Source organism: Rhagoletis pomonella, unplaced genomic scaffold, assembly GCF_013731165.1.
Source record: "Rhagoletis pomonella isolate Grant_MI unplaced genomic scaffold, Rhpom_1.0 Rhpom_scaffold_00005, whole genome shotgun sequence".
In the NCBI taxonomy this organism is placed as follows: domain Eukaryota; kingdom Metazoa; phylum Arthropoda; class Insecta; order Diptera; family Tephritidae; genus Rhagoletis; species Rhagoletis pomonella.
In genome coordinates, this window is record NW_023458559.1 from 42734466 (window position 1) to 42750757 (window position 16292).

The following is a 16292-nucleotide window of genomic DNA, read 5'->3' on the forward strand; positions in this document are numbered from 1 at the left end:
TTTTGAGGAAAATATTGTGCTAGCTTAAAAAATGACTTGGAATGTAAAAACAAGGTAATATAAGGGAAGTTGGCTCAGAGGCTTAATTCGCGAAATAGGCTTTGATGTTGAGTCCTACTGAAATGTAGTAAACACATCAAAGCACCCCTCTTCCAAGAGTAGACTGTACTCGAGCTTAAGCTTACGAGCAACCATACAGAGACTACTTTCGTGTTCAATAGTTGTATAGACAAGGTGGTGTTACCGGAGCCACTGATTTCACGGCGAATTGGTACCTTTTGTCAAAATAATGTGTTTGTTGTAATCTTGTTTTGTACTGACTGTCAATGTGGGTATAATTTGTTATTGTAATTTATGTTTTTGTTCTGCCAACACCACCTCGTATAATTTCGCCTTGCTGGAAGTGATAAAAAATGATTATTTTTTTCATAACTCTGATTCACAAAGTATACTTCGGCCCTTGTACAATGTGCATAACCCAGTCACCGTTTGGCCTCCATATTTATGGATGGTCAATCAGCTCTCAAAGCACTGGATAGTTACATATTTCATCAAAAACTCGTTTGCAATGCAATGACATCAAAAAGGACCTTAACAACTGGGCAAAATCGTCCACTGCTAGACATTGAGACAATTTAGAGGGACACCATCAAGCAATGAAGTTTCTTTGCTTCAGTAAAAAAAAGGCTCAATCTACGCTCATTATATGGAGCACTAAGAGGCTACTATGCTTGGCCTTTATAGAACCGAAATTTGCAGATTCTATGGTGGAGAGGAGGAACCACTCTCAGCGATGGCGGTGCCCAAAGGAGACTTCGCAAAATGAATACCTCTTTACGAAGTTCATTTATAGCCTCTATTATAGATGAGACCTCAGCCTGGAAGACGCTACAGTAGTCTGGTAGCCGAAATGAATGGCTCCGTTCATTTTCGAACCATCTTTGAAAATTACTATACTACCGGGTGGAGTACAGTAGTTTTCCACCAATTCCTCCCGGCTTGGGATTTTCACGGGAAGTTTCTATCCGGAGCCAAAGTTTCAACACAACGATATGTATAACCCGGAAGACAGCTATATTTTTCCAGAATACAGAAGTGACCCTGCAATGCCAATTCCCATTGCCCTGCATCTCTTAACAAAAGTGCAACAAGATATGCCATTTGCTGACTCACTAGATCTAGCGGTAGAAGATAAAAAAAAAAATCATTTAAATCATCATTTGGCGTTTTCCGGATTGCTTCTTTGATGCAGATCATAATAGTCCTCTGTACTTTGCTAAGTAGATTAAGATTAGAGACCTTGGCAGGCCACCATACTATAATTCCAAATATGTACGAGAATCGATCTAACCACCGCAGTATAAAACCAGCGGCATATACTCGGGCTCAAACCCTATTTCTTACCAATGATCCTCTTGCGCATATACAGGGCCACAGATACCTTATCATAATACTAGACTATGTTCTCCCTCCAGATTTCTGTCGAGAATGACTTTCGCTTTATTCGTGAAGCATAGGTTAGGTTAGAGTGGCCGCACGTCGGCTGGAAAGCCGGTTGTGATAACACTGGCCGAAGCCAGTTGTTTCTTTGACCCCCTTAGTAATTGTACCATCGATAGCGTTTTATATAGCACAAAAAATCGAGGACGTTCGCCGAGTTCAATTCGGCGAAACAAGCTAGAAAATACTTGTTGCGCATGTTGACTAGGGCGGAACAATGTCAGAGATAGTGTTTGATGATCTCCACCTCCTCCTCGTCCCTGCAACCGTGTGTGCGAGAGGAGCGGTCCAGTCGAGTAAGAGCCAAGGATCGCCTTACATCAATCTTTGACCAAATTTGCCTGGGTGTATGGCAGGTGATTTCCACAGCCCACCTGGTATTAACCTCCCCGATGAGTTCAGCCTTTAGTTTGTGTTTGCAGGGGGTTAGAGGTATGCCCGCATCCTGAGCAGAATTGACTTAAGAAATTTCCATCTCCCTCCTTGCAAGCTTGTCGGCTAGGCAGTAGAGGAGCATTTTTATCGCAGCAGGTTGAGAGTCTTCCTGCATTCTACGGCCACTTTGGACGTTGTGCCGTTAGATTTGAGAGATTTGATAGCAGCCGGGCTGTCAGAATAGATAGCGATAGGCCGTCCTGGATGCGCCGAGGTAATGAGTCATCGAGCCGCCTCCATTATGACGTTTAGCTCTGCTTGAAAGACGCCATGATCAACACCAATCTGAATGTTTGGATGGTTTTGAGAAAGCATCATCACAATCACATCTGTTCTTAAGTATGTATCTCTTTTGAGTATTGTACGTCCGACTAACAGCCATATTTAGGAAAACTAACTACAGACTTTGTGCAACCATACAAAAACCCGTGGAAAAATCAAGCACTGCCTATTGTTCGTGTCAATTACAAATGAATACTATCAGTAGTAGATATCTGATTTTGTTAAATACTACAACGACAGGCAGACAATAACGCATTCAAATGCATAGATATCTATACTAATTTTAATTGACTTCAGAGCATTGCACAATATACATATATGTATGTATGTGTGTGTGTATGTAGGCATGTACCAAAAAAAAAATGTGATTGCAAATTATACACAATCAGCCAGTGAATATTCCCTTACAAAAAGTTTCCAATTCCTTTTCGCAGCGTGAATACGCAGCAGCATACACGTATGTATGTATAAGCCTACATATATTTCACATAATTTTAATCGCTTAATCTGATTTCTAATTGTTGACTTTAATTACCAGCTGCTACCTCACGCCACAAAACAGTTGCAATACTATGTAGCCGCAAGTTTGTACTATGCTTGTTTGCAATTTGAATTAATGAATGAATGTAACGAATGTGTGAGCGTTGAATGAGCGGCGATCGAGCGACTGAATGAGAATGCCCGTAGTCATGCACGTAATTATTTGCGATTTTTTCTTCTCTAGCCAGATGTTTTGCTGATTAAAACTCATAAGCAGATATGTATGTAAGTATGCATGTATGTATGTACATATGTAGATAGTACATACGGCCAGCAAACGAATGACCGTAGCTATGCATACCGACTTTGTACTTGCATTTAGTGCGAAACAGAACTTCCGGCGGCGATTTGTCTGTCTGTGCACTTTCAACACATTTGTCGGTATGCTTTGCTGTTGTTGTTGTACGCATTTGCATATTGCAATTACGACTATTGCGACTCTTATAATGACAATGTTTGCACTTTGGCTTTTTTTCGAAACAACTTCACTAGCTTTGGAGTTGTTGTTGTTGTTTACGTAAGTATACTATAATTTGAAAGACAAATAATCGGCTGTCAGCAGCTTCCGATGAGTTATCATTTAACTAGATAGAGGAGCCAGCGGACAGACCTAAAAGTCAGCGGATGGGCAGGTAAACAAAAAGCGCACAGCGGCGGCTACACTTGTCGCTACTACCGCACGCCTACCACGACTTGCCGCTGCTGTTGCTGGAGCTTGTGATCGCTCACTTTGAAGCTCGGACACTTTGACGACTGCGCCTTCACGACGTAACGACAGCGACATCATTTTGTCGACAAATGTCGCCTTGAAGCCAGCTTCTTAAACATTTTGAAGACCTCAGCGACATAGCAAACATCCGATTTTAAAGTTTGACATTTTGGTATATTTATTTCACAAATTGTGTATTTTTATTTAAGTAAATAAGAAAAACACGAACAATCAAGAATATGTGATTAATTTTGCGACAATTTAATTTTGCATCACTACATCTACTCATTGTCGCCGGCAAAATTAGAAATAGATTTAATTTGGCGACGTCGACAATTGCAGTCCTGCAGCCAAGATGTCGTGCTGTCGTCAAAATAATTGTGTCCGTAAGAACGTGTGTATTTAAAATTTGACAGATGCTGCTTGTCGCTTGCTGTCGTCAAAGTGTTCCGAGCTTGAGCTGTTACAGTTTCTTTTTAGTAGTAGCTTCATCATACTTTTGCTGTTTTTTTCCTCCTTTTGTTTGTTAAAGCGCCCAAGCGGCGGTACTTTGTCCCATTGTTGCTTTGGCGGCAATGGCGTCGGCGGCAAAGCTAGCTTTAGCAAACAAATTGTTAATAAATATTCAAATATATCATTGAAACACATGAAATGTGTGACTAACTAAATTGGTTAGCAGCTCGTTGTTTGTGCAAATTATTTGAAAACAGTTGACAAACAAAATTTTTTGAAAAAAAAAGGTTAATCCAAAAACAAATATGTGAAAAAAGCGAGTGGCATATTGAGACATATTGGTTGGTAATGGGATTTCTAGTGATGGCATTGCATAAATGCCTCTGCTGCAGCAACAGCAATAGTGGCAAAAAAAAAACAAAAACAAAAAAAAAACATTAAAATAAAAATAACAATTAAATGTGGGTAAATTAGTATTCGTTTCATTATTGTTCTACTGTGCCAAAGTGATTTGCATTACAAAACAACAAATCGTGCTTCAAAAGCGCAGAAAGGTCACCGCTATGCTGCAGGCAATAAATTAATTGGCGAAGGTCAAAAAATTCAAAAAAAAACATACCCTTTACAGAAGCACCGTGTGGCAATAACTGGCGGCAATGCCAATGTCAAAAGCGAAAGGAAATTAAAAATATGTGGCATTTTTTATTTGTAATGACTTGCGCACTAGAGATAAATGACTTTACACTTTGTCTGAGCTAAGCAGCTTTAGAATGCTATTAGTTTAGAATCGGTAAAAAAAATATTTTAATTCTTTAATTATAATTTGTACATAGTTGGCAACCCTTCACCCTAAGTACATATATCTAATTTAAATCTTTTATTTCTTTAAATATACTTTTTAGATAATTGAAAACCCTCCGATTTTCTAATTAAATAAAAGAAAGTTGGCAACTCTACTTTAAACTTTGTCAGGATTAAGCAACTTTAAATCGCCTTATGTATTAAACTACGAAAAATAAAAAAATTGTATTTGTTTAGTTTTGATTGGCATGTAGTTAGCAACTCTATTTAAAAAATATATCTCTGGCATCCCTTCCCAAAAATATATCTAGAATAAATCTTTTACTTTTTTAATAATAACCTGTAGATAGTTGGAAAACCTCTGTTTTTCGAATTAAATTAAAACAAAAGTTAGAAAAAGGGCAACCCTATTTTAAACTTTGTCTGAGTTAAGCATCTTCAAAATGGTTTCTCTTTAGAATCTTTAATAACAAAATCATTTTGTTTTTTATTTTGATATGTTGGTAGTTGGCAACCCTTTTTCTAAAATATATCTAGATTGAATGATTTTTCTCTTCTTCTTTATTGGCGCTGTAACCGCCAGAAATAGATGCATCCACAAATCGGTCACTGTAAAATCTTGAATTACCTTACTGAGTTTCCTACAACCGATACATCCCACCCACCCGCACTTCGATACCAAGTTCATGACCAGCCTTACCTCAAGGGAGGAATGGTCATTAGATACAGACAGGGAAAGAGGATCAATCCATTTTTTAAATGGATGGATCAAAATTCGAAAAATAGTTGGCGGTGGGGTTTATTCTGAACAATTTGGTATATCATTCAGACCTCGGAACTGATAGCTTTATCAAAGGCCACATCACTGGTACAGTGTGAGATGATTTCTAGACATGATATCCACATTTTCACTGACAGCCAGGCGGCTTTGGAATCCCTTGGAAAAATGTAGCTGGCTGAGATGGCTGAGACATTCCGCACACACATTGTTTGGGTACCTGGGCATTGAGACATTCAGGGAAATTGCAAAGCTGACGAACTCGCTCGTTTTGGAACGACAGTGCCTGATACAGATATAAAGGAAACTCTTGGCATCACTCTTCAAACATGCAAGTGTCATAGAAATTGCCAAAGAAAGATTGCAAATGGAACCGTCCTGTCATATTTCCAAAACACTCTGACCAGCTATAGACACTCAACGTACTACTTAATCTAACGAGGTAGGACCTTCGCATAGTAACTGGAGTTCTCACCGGATATTGACCGATTGGATTACATGTAGTTAGTCGGTGCGCGCCCTGAAACGACTACTGCAAAAGCGTCAAGGATGAATATGAATAAGAAGCCATACAAAGTCTTATCTGCCATATGGCTCTATCAAAACGGAATGCAAACGCTCTTGGCAGTTATTTCTTCAAAGTTATCAATGACCTCAAAGCGGTGGATGTTAGAAGCCTATGAACTTTGTTTCTAAGCAACAAGTGGCTTATGGGGGAACGAGGATAAATGCAACTCTCTAGCGGTATCACAAAGGACCCCGACTCTACATAAGTGTGTCTTCATTGGCGAGCCATCCAACCTACCCTGACATAGTCCGGGAGCTTATACGGCTATTCAATTCCAAGCGCCGGACAAAATACTGCAGCTTCCACTCCTTCATTCATTTTAGATCCATCCGTAACCGTAACTGTAGGCATTGTGATTGGATCGAAGTCCTTGGTTCCATGCATCCTGCTCTTTTGTGATGTATGGACCTTTACCAGTTAACTAACGTAAATCATTGTGTACAAATTTGCGTAAATCCAAAAACAAATATATATATATATATATATATATATAAATACAGTTTACGTGAAATCTCTCCAGAGATGCAACTAATTTCAACTCAGCATGTCAGATGCCTATCACTGTGCCTTAAATTAGTAACATTTCAGTTCTGCAGCACTTGATATGCCCTTAAGCAGCTTTTATGGCAACACTATGGCGATAGTGCCTACGATAATAATTGAATTCCCATTATAAAATATTTAAATATTTCTTATACATACATATGTGTTTACCACGCCTTTATACGCAAATTCACGCTGCTTACCCTTAATGCTATCGATCTGCATTGTGTGATTATTCATGTTCATATCGATTCAATTTCATTAATTGCAGGTACATTGAGGCCACCTGGCTTAATCGGCGGATCAAAGCCGAAAGTAGCTACACCCGCTGTCGTTTCGAAAATCGAGCAATACAAACACGATAATCCGACAATATTTGCGTGGGAAATACGCGAAAGGCTGATATCGGAAGGTGAGTACACAAGCAAAAAAAAACATATGGAACATACACACCTTTACAAATATTTAAACACATGTTTACATACACGTTTACAAGACACAAATCTTCTTGGTGGCTGCTCACTGCACAGTCAATGACTGACTGAATAAATGCCTGCCTGCCTGCCTGCCTGCCTACTTGCTTGCTCGCCGCTGTACCCTCCAGAGTCGATTGACCGACTTGCTTTAGCTTGGCGTTGAACTGCCCGGTCGATGACGATGACGTTGATGGTTGTTTGCCTCATTAAGTGACGCCGTCAGCCCCCCAGAAGAAGAGTTGTGCGACCAAAATGATTGGCCAAACAAATTGCGAATGAATCGCGATTGCGAAGCAGTGCCACACAGACGCTGCCGCACCGGCGCACATAAGCGCTGCAACGCATAAGCTTTCGCTGAATTACGCACTCACCGGCGGCAGCCAAGGCGCGCAGTTGTCCATTCACCTTCTTACGCCTGTGTCATGCCGCGCCAACCGCTGGTGGTGGTCGACCATAGCTTCTGATATATTTATGGACTGTGCGCCACCACCGCAAACAACCCAATAAATGCTTCCTTCACATTTCCCTTTTCACATTAAGTATGTACTTAGGACACACGCACACACACAAAATGCACAAAATGTAATGTATTGTTGCACTCTGCAGATTTATCGATAGTCTAATTTATTAGCATCCGGACGCCATAGCGTCGTAATCAGGCGGCGCGGTTGCAATAGCGGCAGCGCGCTCAGAGCGTACTTGTAGGGTAATATTCTGAAATACGGCGACCTCAGCGGAGACACGCGTTCCCGCCACGCTAAGATTGATATGTAAATGAGGGAGCCAATATTCGCTGCTTACTTTTCGATTTCAGTTTTTTTTTTTTTACTCCGTTGCGTAGTATTGATTCCTTCCACAGCTGTCACAGTCGCGGTCAACGTGCGACAACAGCAAAAACAACAAGCAGTTAAGCAGCAGCAACATCAATGACTCTACTGTAAAGATCATCGCAAGCAATTGCAAAGTTTTCTTCATTCATGCTTGCAGCCCCTATCTCTTTTAGTTGATTCTGCGCATGCGTATGCGTATATGCGCACAGTCTTCGTCGTACCTGACATTTAGTCAGTCACTGCATTCAAATTGGTTTTGATAGCGATCGCTCACATCAAATTGTTGTCTCATCGTCGTGGCCTCTATGTAGTTGCTCGGAAGCGCTACATTACTTCTGCTGCTGGTAGTAGTCGCATCTTATCCTTCTCCTTGCTCGATGTTCTCCTTCTGTTTGTTTGTAATTAAACAAGCATTTGGACTCTGCGTTGAAGCGTGTAGTTGCATACACATCTCGAAATGCCAATTGCAATTAAACGTAACAACAACTTACTACTGCTTTTCGTACTTCCTGTAATAAAATTTAAGCTTTGTCAGTATTTCAGCAACAGAAAGTTCAACTGCTAGATATTATTATGAGGCGCGCACTACATTGCCTTCTGCTCTTCACAATGCTTCTTCTATACCTTAAGTCCCCAAATAGCTCAGAAGAGCTTTTGAGGGTAGGCGACACCGCAGTGGACAAGAAGGGACAAAGACACAAAAGCGACAGAGGACAGCGGACCAAATGTGTAATTTATGCAGTCGACCCCTTAGTCTGCGGTTCTCGGTTTCTCTACTGGGAGATTACTATATCCTAAGTCTTTATCCCACTCTTAAGGACTTTATTTTCCGTAGTCTGGCTAGGCCATAGAGCAGTTCTCTTAGGGCCAGTTTCTCAATTTCTGGTTAACACTAACTACAGATGAAACATCATTCTCGACTCCCAGTTATATGTTATGGAGTCGATCATGGCGAAAACGATGTTTTACCTGCAGTTAGTGTTAACCAGACATTGAGAAACTGGACGTTAATGTTAGCAACTCCTTTTTGAGCTCTTCTTTTTTGATTGTGTTTGGTCCTGGTGCCAGAAAAGACTGGAGCCAACCCATACAAAAGACCCGCATACTGGTAGATGGAAAACATAGCTCAACTCACAGGCACGTGCCACCACCTGAGACGATCTTACCCCAGAGTTAGGCGCAGAAACAAGGCAACGGAAGAGGCACAACTGTACCAATCATCTAGAAAATAACTCAAGCGAACGATGGAGGCCAGCACTCAAAAAAAAGTGGGAAGAACTACAAGACGACATAAACATAAATGCCTGGGGTCTTGGCTATAAAGTGGTAGTGAGAAAACTCGGGCGAGAGTACAATCACCGATATGAAGCGCTCAAAAAAATGGCCCACATAGTTAGCACACTACTCCCCACACATGAAGCAAGAACTGAAGAAATGGAGGCCACAATCGCTTCTCCGGAGACATCACCATTTACGGCAGAAGAGCTAAAGTCTTCCACTTACAAATTAAAGTACAAAAAAGCATCAGGCCCAGACCAAATTCCAGCAGAAGTCTTAAAAATAATCGCCACAGAACGCCTGGCTCAAAAGCGGAATATTACCAGAAACTTGGAAAGGCCAGCAGTTCGTCCTATTTAGCAAAGGGAAAGGCAACCCTGATTCGCCATCAGCGTATCGGCCACTTGGTATGCTGGACACAGCTGGGAAAATTTTAGAAGGGCCGAGAATAGAACCGGCCATTGTCAACGGCAGCGGACTCTTCTCAAGACAGTACGATTTAAGACCCGAGAGATCAATAATTGCAGCAATAAAACACGTCATAACAACAGTAAAAACTACATACCAAGACAAAAAGCTAATCCTGCTGGCAACCTTAGATGTTCGCAACGCTTAAACAGCGCAAAATGGGAAAACGTGATATTTATATGCACTATTTACATAGAAGAAGTGTACAAGATACCCACGTACCTTAGACTCAGGGTCCGAAGCCGTCCAGAAAGTCGATAGTTGCTGTACCACCGATAGATCCCAACGTATAATGATCACGTGTGGCGCAGCATAACGCTCCATTCTTTGCCCAGGCCTTTTAAATGTAAACTATGAATAATACTATACCTCGAGATGCATGATGACACATATACATATAGTGGGCTACGCATATGCAATTGCCGCAGAAAAAGCACGACGGAAATTGCATCAGATTATGATAAGAGCACAAGCGAGAAAACCGAGGTCCTCCTTTTAACAAAGCAGCCTATCCCATTAGAATGGAGCATGAAGACAACCGCCGTTACCTTAAAAACGCAAAGAATAATAAATTACGTAGGAATAAGCCTTGACCCCAGGCTAATGAATCGGCTACAAATCCAGAACGTCGTAAAATAAAGCTTTCAATGTCTACAGCTTTGAATATTTTACCGTGCAGAGCGCAGATTTGGATAGAGACACCACAGAAAAATAACGGGTGAAAGATAATCTCCAGACTTCACCGCATATCCTATGCGTAGCGCACAGTATCTGGTGAGACAATACTATTTGTTAGCGGACCTGCTCCCATCGATCTCCTAGAATCCCAATGGAAGAAAATCTGGGAGCTTTGGAAGCCAGAGCTTTGACGACAGCTTTGCAATGATGCAACAAGCATTTTCGACACCCCTCCCTGAGAATTTCGTTCAACGCTGTCGGATATTACGGCATTCATATTGTCAGGCAACCACATGCCAGACGTTGAAGCTTACTGAGAGACTGTCTCACCATTTCGCAGTTAATATTTGGGGCCCAAACTAGGCCGCAGATAGTTCTCATGTAGTTACTATTAGCCTTACTATAATTATATCATCAACGCTGTGCGAAAACTAAGGCACGTCATACTCGGATCGAGGATTTTCCGGATGCTGTAAAGGGATTTCCTGCCGTTTCGTTGCCATAAATGAGAGTCGGCTGTGTCGAGAAGCTGAGTCTATTAACTATTACTTGCACGCCCTTACAAGAATCGGAGCACCAGTATAAGAATCTAGAGTCGATAATGCTGTCCCACTCTCAGAAAGTATATCCAAATTATTTTCAGGTAAATTTAAGAGTAACCATATTTTACGAATAAAGTCCTCTTTTTATACAAAGTCTTACACTTGAAAGACAATCATTGTAGAACTCTGTATAAAGATTTTCTGAATAGACCCGTGTACCAGCCACGCTTCATCTTGAAGTCGTGAAAAATTAATATATAATTTTTTGCCTGATTTCCTTCAAACCCAAAGGCCGTTGAAGTCCCTTGGTATACGTCCATGTTCACGTCCCATTTACCCCAAAACAAGCTCGCGTTTCTTTCCTGGAATGCAACTTCGCTTTCTACACTTTATGCCATAGAAAAAAGTTCCTTCTTCATAAATCTACCACCTAAAACTTTATGACTTCCAGGTGTTTGCACAAACGCAACAGCGCCTTCGGTATCCTCCATCAATAGAATATTACGCAATCGTGCAGCCGAACGTGCAGCAGCCGAATTTGCGCGCGCTACCAGCTATGTTTATATGCATCCTACACATCCCGGTTTCCCCACATGGCCAGCGGCGTTGCCACCACCACCACCACCACATCATCTCTGGGGAGGGCCAGGTGCGCCCACAAATGCTGGCAGTATGCCGCATAGCCTAACACCGCACGGAAGTTTAACACCAACGAGCTCAGGTATTTCGTTACCAGCAATATCACCGAGTTCGGGAAGTCATGAGACTTTGGGTTCGCCAGATGCGAGTCGAATGATAGGTGCGTGGTAGTTAATACATATATAGAATTTTTTTGTTCAACTTGAAAGCTGCGTAGATTTTCAATACTCACTTACTAATCTCGTCTTTTTTGCAGACATTGAGGGTGAGGACACCGACTCAGATGATAGCGATCAACCGAAATTTCGCAGAAATCGCACTACTTTCAGCTCCGAACAATTGGATGAATTGGAAAAGGAGTTCGAAAAATCACATTATCCATGCGTGAGCACAAGGGAAAAATTAGCAGCGCGCACTACGCTGAGTGAGGCGAGAGTACAGGTGGGCTGAGTTAGGAACTAATACAGCTATTTACATACATACATACTTACATATACTTAGTTTTAAGGACGCTAGCTCAAGGGTAATCTGTTGTTAATTTTGGCTGAAGAATTTCTAAGATTTTGGTTAGAGTTGTTCTTGTAGTTCAGTTTTTCGTTCAATTTTATTGATTCAATGATCATTCTAAGTAATATTTTTAGTTCCATTATTTCTATCCACCTTTAAAAGGCTCGTCCACTCGTCGGTATAAATGTTTTGTGCCGTTTTTAAATGACCAAAAATTTATGTCCAGTTTTTAAATTATCAAAAATTATGACAGCTTTTAAATGAATGAAAAAAATATGTCCAGTTTTAGATGACCACAACTATTTGCCGAAAAACTGTATAAGTTTTTACATAACAAAATGTCCAGTTCTGTCCCGTTTTTAGGTGACCATAAATTTATGTTAAAATTTTTATATTGGCAAAAACTAATGCTCATTTTTTAAACTGCTAAAACCGTATGTAAAGTTTTCAATTTACCAAAAAAGTATGTCAATTCTGTAGCGAACAATATTTTTAAATTGCTAAAAATTTATGTAAAAGTTTTAAATGACTTTTGCCACTTTGTCCAGTTTTTATATGACTTAAGGCTTTTGTCCAGTTTTTAGGTGACCATATATTTATGTCCATTTTTTACACGGCCAAAAATTATACTAGCCCTCAAATTACCAGAATTTTATATATTTAGTATTTAATGACAAAATATGATGGCCCGTTTTTTAAATTACAAAATATTACGTCCAGTTTAACATAAAAAAAGTTATGTCCATTTTTTAGGTGACCATAAATTTGTGTCCAGTTTTTAAATGTATGACATTGTGACATATGTGTGTATGTAGATACATATATTTCCAAAAGCATTGCCAGTTTTGCAATGACCTAAAATTAATGTTATCTTTTTAATAATTAGTTTTTCATGTCCAGTTTTTTAATTGCCAAAAAATATTTCCAGTTTTCGAAATACCAAAAATATATCTTCAGCTTTTAAATTAACAAAAATGTTTCCCCACTTCCCCCAAAACTGTATGTCCAGTTTTTAGGTCACTAAAAGTTTATGCCTAGAGTTTAGATGGCAAAAAAAATTGCCTCATTTTAACCAAAAATTTATGTGCATCATTTAAACTTCGAGTTTTTAAGTGACCAAAAGTCTATGCGCAGAATTTTGATGACCAAAAAATTTGGTCCCATTTTGCCCAAAAATGTATGTCTAAACCTTTAGTTACTAAAAATTTATGTCCCGTTTCTTTCATTTGCACATAAATTATCTATGCTCGCTCGCCCATTTCTCAAATCACCTTCATATCCCCGCTTTTAACCCATTTCCCGCTCTGAGCGTGATAATCCTCTTCTACCCACCCAGTGTTAAATATGTCCTAGACCATTTTACCAACTAACAAATTGTATTCTTCGTATTGATCAAAATTAGGTTTGGTTTTCCAACAGACGAGCGAAATGGCGTCGACATCAACGGGTGAGTCAGCTGAAGCAGCGAAGTTCCAGTTCACCGCAGGCCACCAATGCGACGATGCAGCAACGATCACTCTCACCAGCGGACAAATACGATGCTGCGACGACGGCGGCGATGGCAAGGCATTGCTACAACAACAACAACAACGGCAAATCAAATATACCGAGCGCTTATTACCCAACACTGAGCTCGCTGCCGATGGGCCTCGCCAATCACCAGCATTCACCACAAACTCTGGATTACACACACAAAGCAGCGAACGCTATCATCCCTACAGCAAGCCAACAAGGCCGAGTAGGCGATCAAGCAACGGCACAGACACCCGGCGCAACAACACAGTGTCCACCACTACCGCTGTACGCCCACAACTCGACGTTGCTGAACATGAATACTTATCTAACGACGGAAGCAAAAGCTCCATTACCTCTGCTTCCTCACCACACCGGCACCAACAACACACCGGTGGCATTTCCATCGCACACAGCATCAGTTCCATTATTAATGGGCGGTGAGCATAGCGCTTTTCGCTCAATGGTGGTGAATCCAACGCTGTCAGAGGCAATGCTTGCGCTCAACTTCACCCGACAATATGTCAACGCAACGCAGCAATCGAAGTTAGTGGTTGCCAGCAGTGGCAATGGAGGAAGAGGCGATTCGCCAACATCGCGCTCAACAACACCATCGGCGGCGACGACACACTCGACGCACTCGCGGCAGTCAGAGGGGGAGGACATCAATGTGGTGCTGGATGTGGAAACGAAAGAGGAGCGACAATATAAAGATGTTGCGACAAAGGATGCAGAGGGAATGTAGAAATTAGGCGAGTTAAGGTGAGCGCAAGCGAGAAGCCACAAACGGCGCTGGATGCACAAGGCTGACTAATGCAATTCTACCCAAATAAAGAGAAGTAATGTGGGATGTATTTTATGGATTGTAATTCTGGATTGTATGCGTAATTATTTAGTAACTAATTTTATGTAGACACTATTTGTTTAAATTTAAAAATTTAATACTACAAAACTGTAATCAATGCACTATCGATATATAATGTACGATTATTATACATATGTTTAATATTCAGTGTTGATTTCCTTATTTAAACAATAATTAACTTAGTGCAATTAACGGTAATTTAAAATCGAACCAACTAAACTCCGCAATATAGTTTAAAAACCGAAAATACTCAATTGGCATTTTATTTTGATTTGAAAGAGGATAATAAAATAATCTTAAATATGGTAGGTAAATAGTTTTATCGATTTCAGAACTGTCAAAAGGTTTTTTTACCTATATAAAAATGATAGACTCTAAATGTTTGCTATGTGCCCCCACTTTAGAAGCCGCAAGTTATATAATCACACAATAGGGAACCGCAAGTGCTGTGGCCAATTGTGTTTTGGAACTAAAGATCGTCTATTCGAGGAATTGATAGGTCGCGACCTACCCCAGTGACTTAAAAATTTAGAGAAAATCGTCACGAAATCGGCACCGCAAGTCTGAACAAACTGGTTTGTCCACTTTTATCCCAGGTACGTAAGTTGGTAAACAAACGAGCCACGGAGGGATCACAGAACGGGTGCTGGTATTTATGTACCCATCACTGGCATTAAACTCTTTAGTACTAAATGCAGGGATTTTTTTTTACAAATCGAGGAGTAAGTAAATTGGACCTTCACCAGTATAAACCTCGAAAATAAAACGAGTGAAGGGCGTATTTAAAGGTATATTTTAAGACAACCAAATGGCCAGTCGGACCCTTTCCAAATAGATGGCCCCTTTTAAGCTTGGCAGAAAGTGTTTTAACTTCTTTCAACGTGTCTGGTAGCCAGTTATTATGAATATAACATCATTAAAATGACGTAGCGGAATTTGGAGAGAAATGAAGTTGGTTTAACGGAGGCAATGAGAGTAAAAAACTTATGGAGTTCTGCACTTAGATCCTGCCGAGTGGAGACTCTGAACGCTCTACTCAAATTAGTGTCAATAGATCTTTTATCGATAATATATATAGCTGCTATCGAAACAATGAGATTGAGCCAAACCTGCTTTTAAAAAGGATCGAATGAGGTCAATTCACTGAAAATTCTCTACCTTAACCCTGAACGGGTAATGTTCGTCGTTTCGATGAACACCGTTGCTCTTTTTCCATTTTTCTCGCCATTGGACTGAAGAGCGAATTGCTCTAAAATATACAAAAAAGCTTAAATAAAAAGTATCCTCTGTGTTTTCTTTCTTGTTAAGGTTCATCATTATTATTTTTATTTTCATACAAAAAATGGAAGATAAAAAGGCCTTCGTCAATTCGACGGAGGTTACCTTTAACGTATGTAAAATAATGTTACCCTTTAAGGGTTAATATGAGTCCCACTGCATAGAGACAAATTTATAAGGCGATGAAACGGCAAGTGAGTTCCGATTCTATCCTAAGCAAATCCGAGTACGTGGGCTCCATTTATGACAACAAAAAGCAGAAGTGCCGAAATTTAACATTCAAAAACTAAGCTCAGTTGGTCGTATAAGTTGACCAGGAAGACTTAGAATACCCACATCACACTTAAAAAAAAAAGAGTGCTTGCGCGCTGCTGGGCCTGGAACACAACATTTTCGGTCGAATGGGTATGCAGGCCTATCGATAAATCGTATAGATATACATAAATAAGTTGACATTACTAGAGAAGTAGTATTCGGCGACTTTAGCGGTTATGATTTTTTTATTAAAAATCATAATTTAACCATCAAAATTGGATTTCTATTTTTCTGATCAAATTTAACCGTTATTTAATAATTTTTTTTTTTTCATATAGAATAATCGTTATTTTTG

General features: G+C 40.1%; 1 protein-coding gene across 1 annotated transcript in view; it reads left to right on the forward strand.

Moving 5' to 3' along the window:
• The window catches only part of LOC118738961 (paired box protein Pax-6-like), a 72434-nt gene extending 57781 nt beyond the window's left edge, over positions 1-14653 (forward strand). Inside the window, exon 6 of the mRNA XM_036470024.1 lies at positions 13430-14653. Coding sequence (XP_036325917.1) covers positions 13430-14284 — 855 coding nt within the window. The 3' untranslated portion in view covers positions 14285-14653. The remainder of the gene's footprint in view (positions 1-13429) is intronic.
• The last annotated feature ends 1639 nt before the right edge of the window (positions 14654-16292 follow it).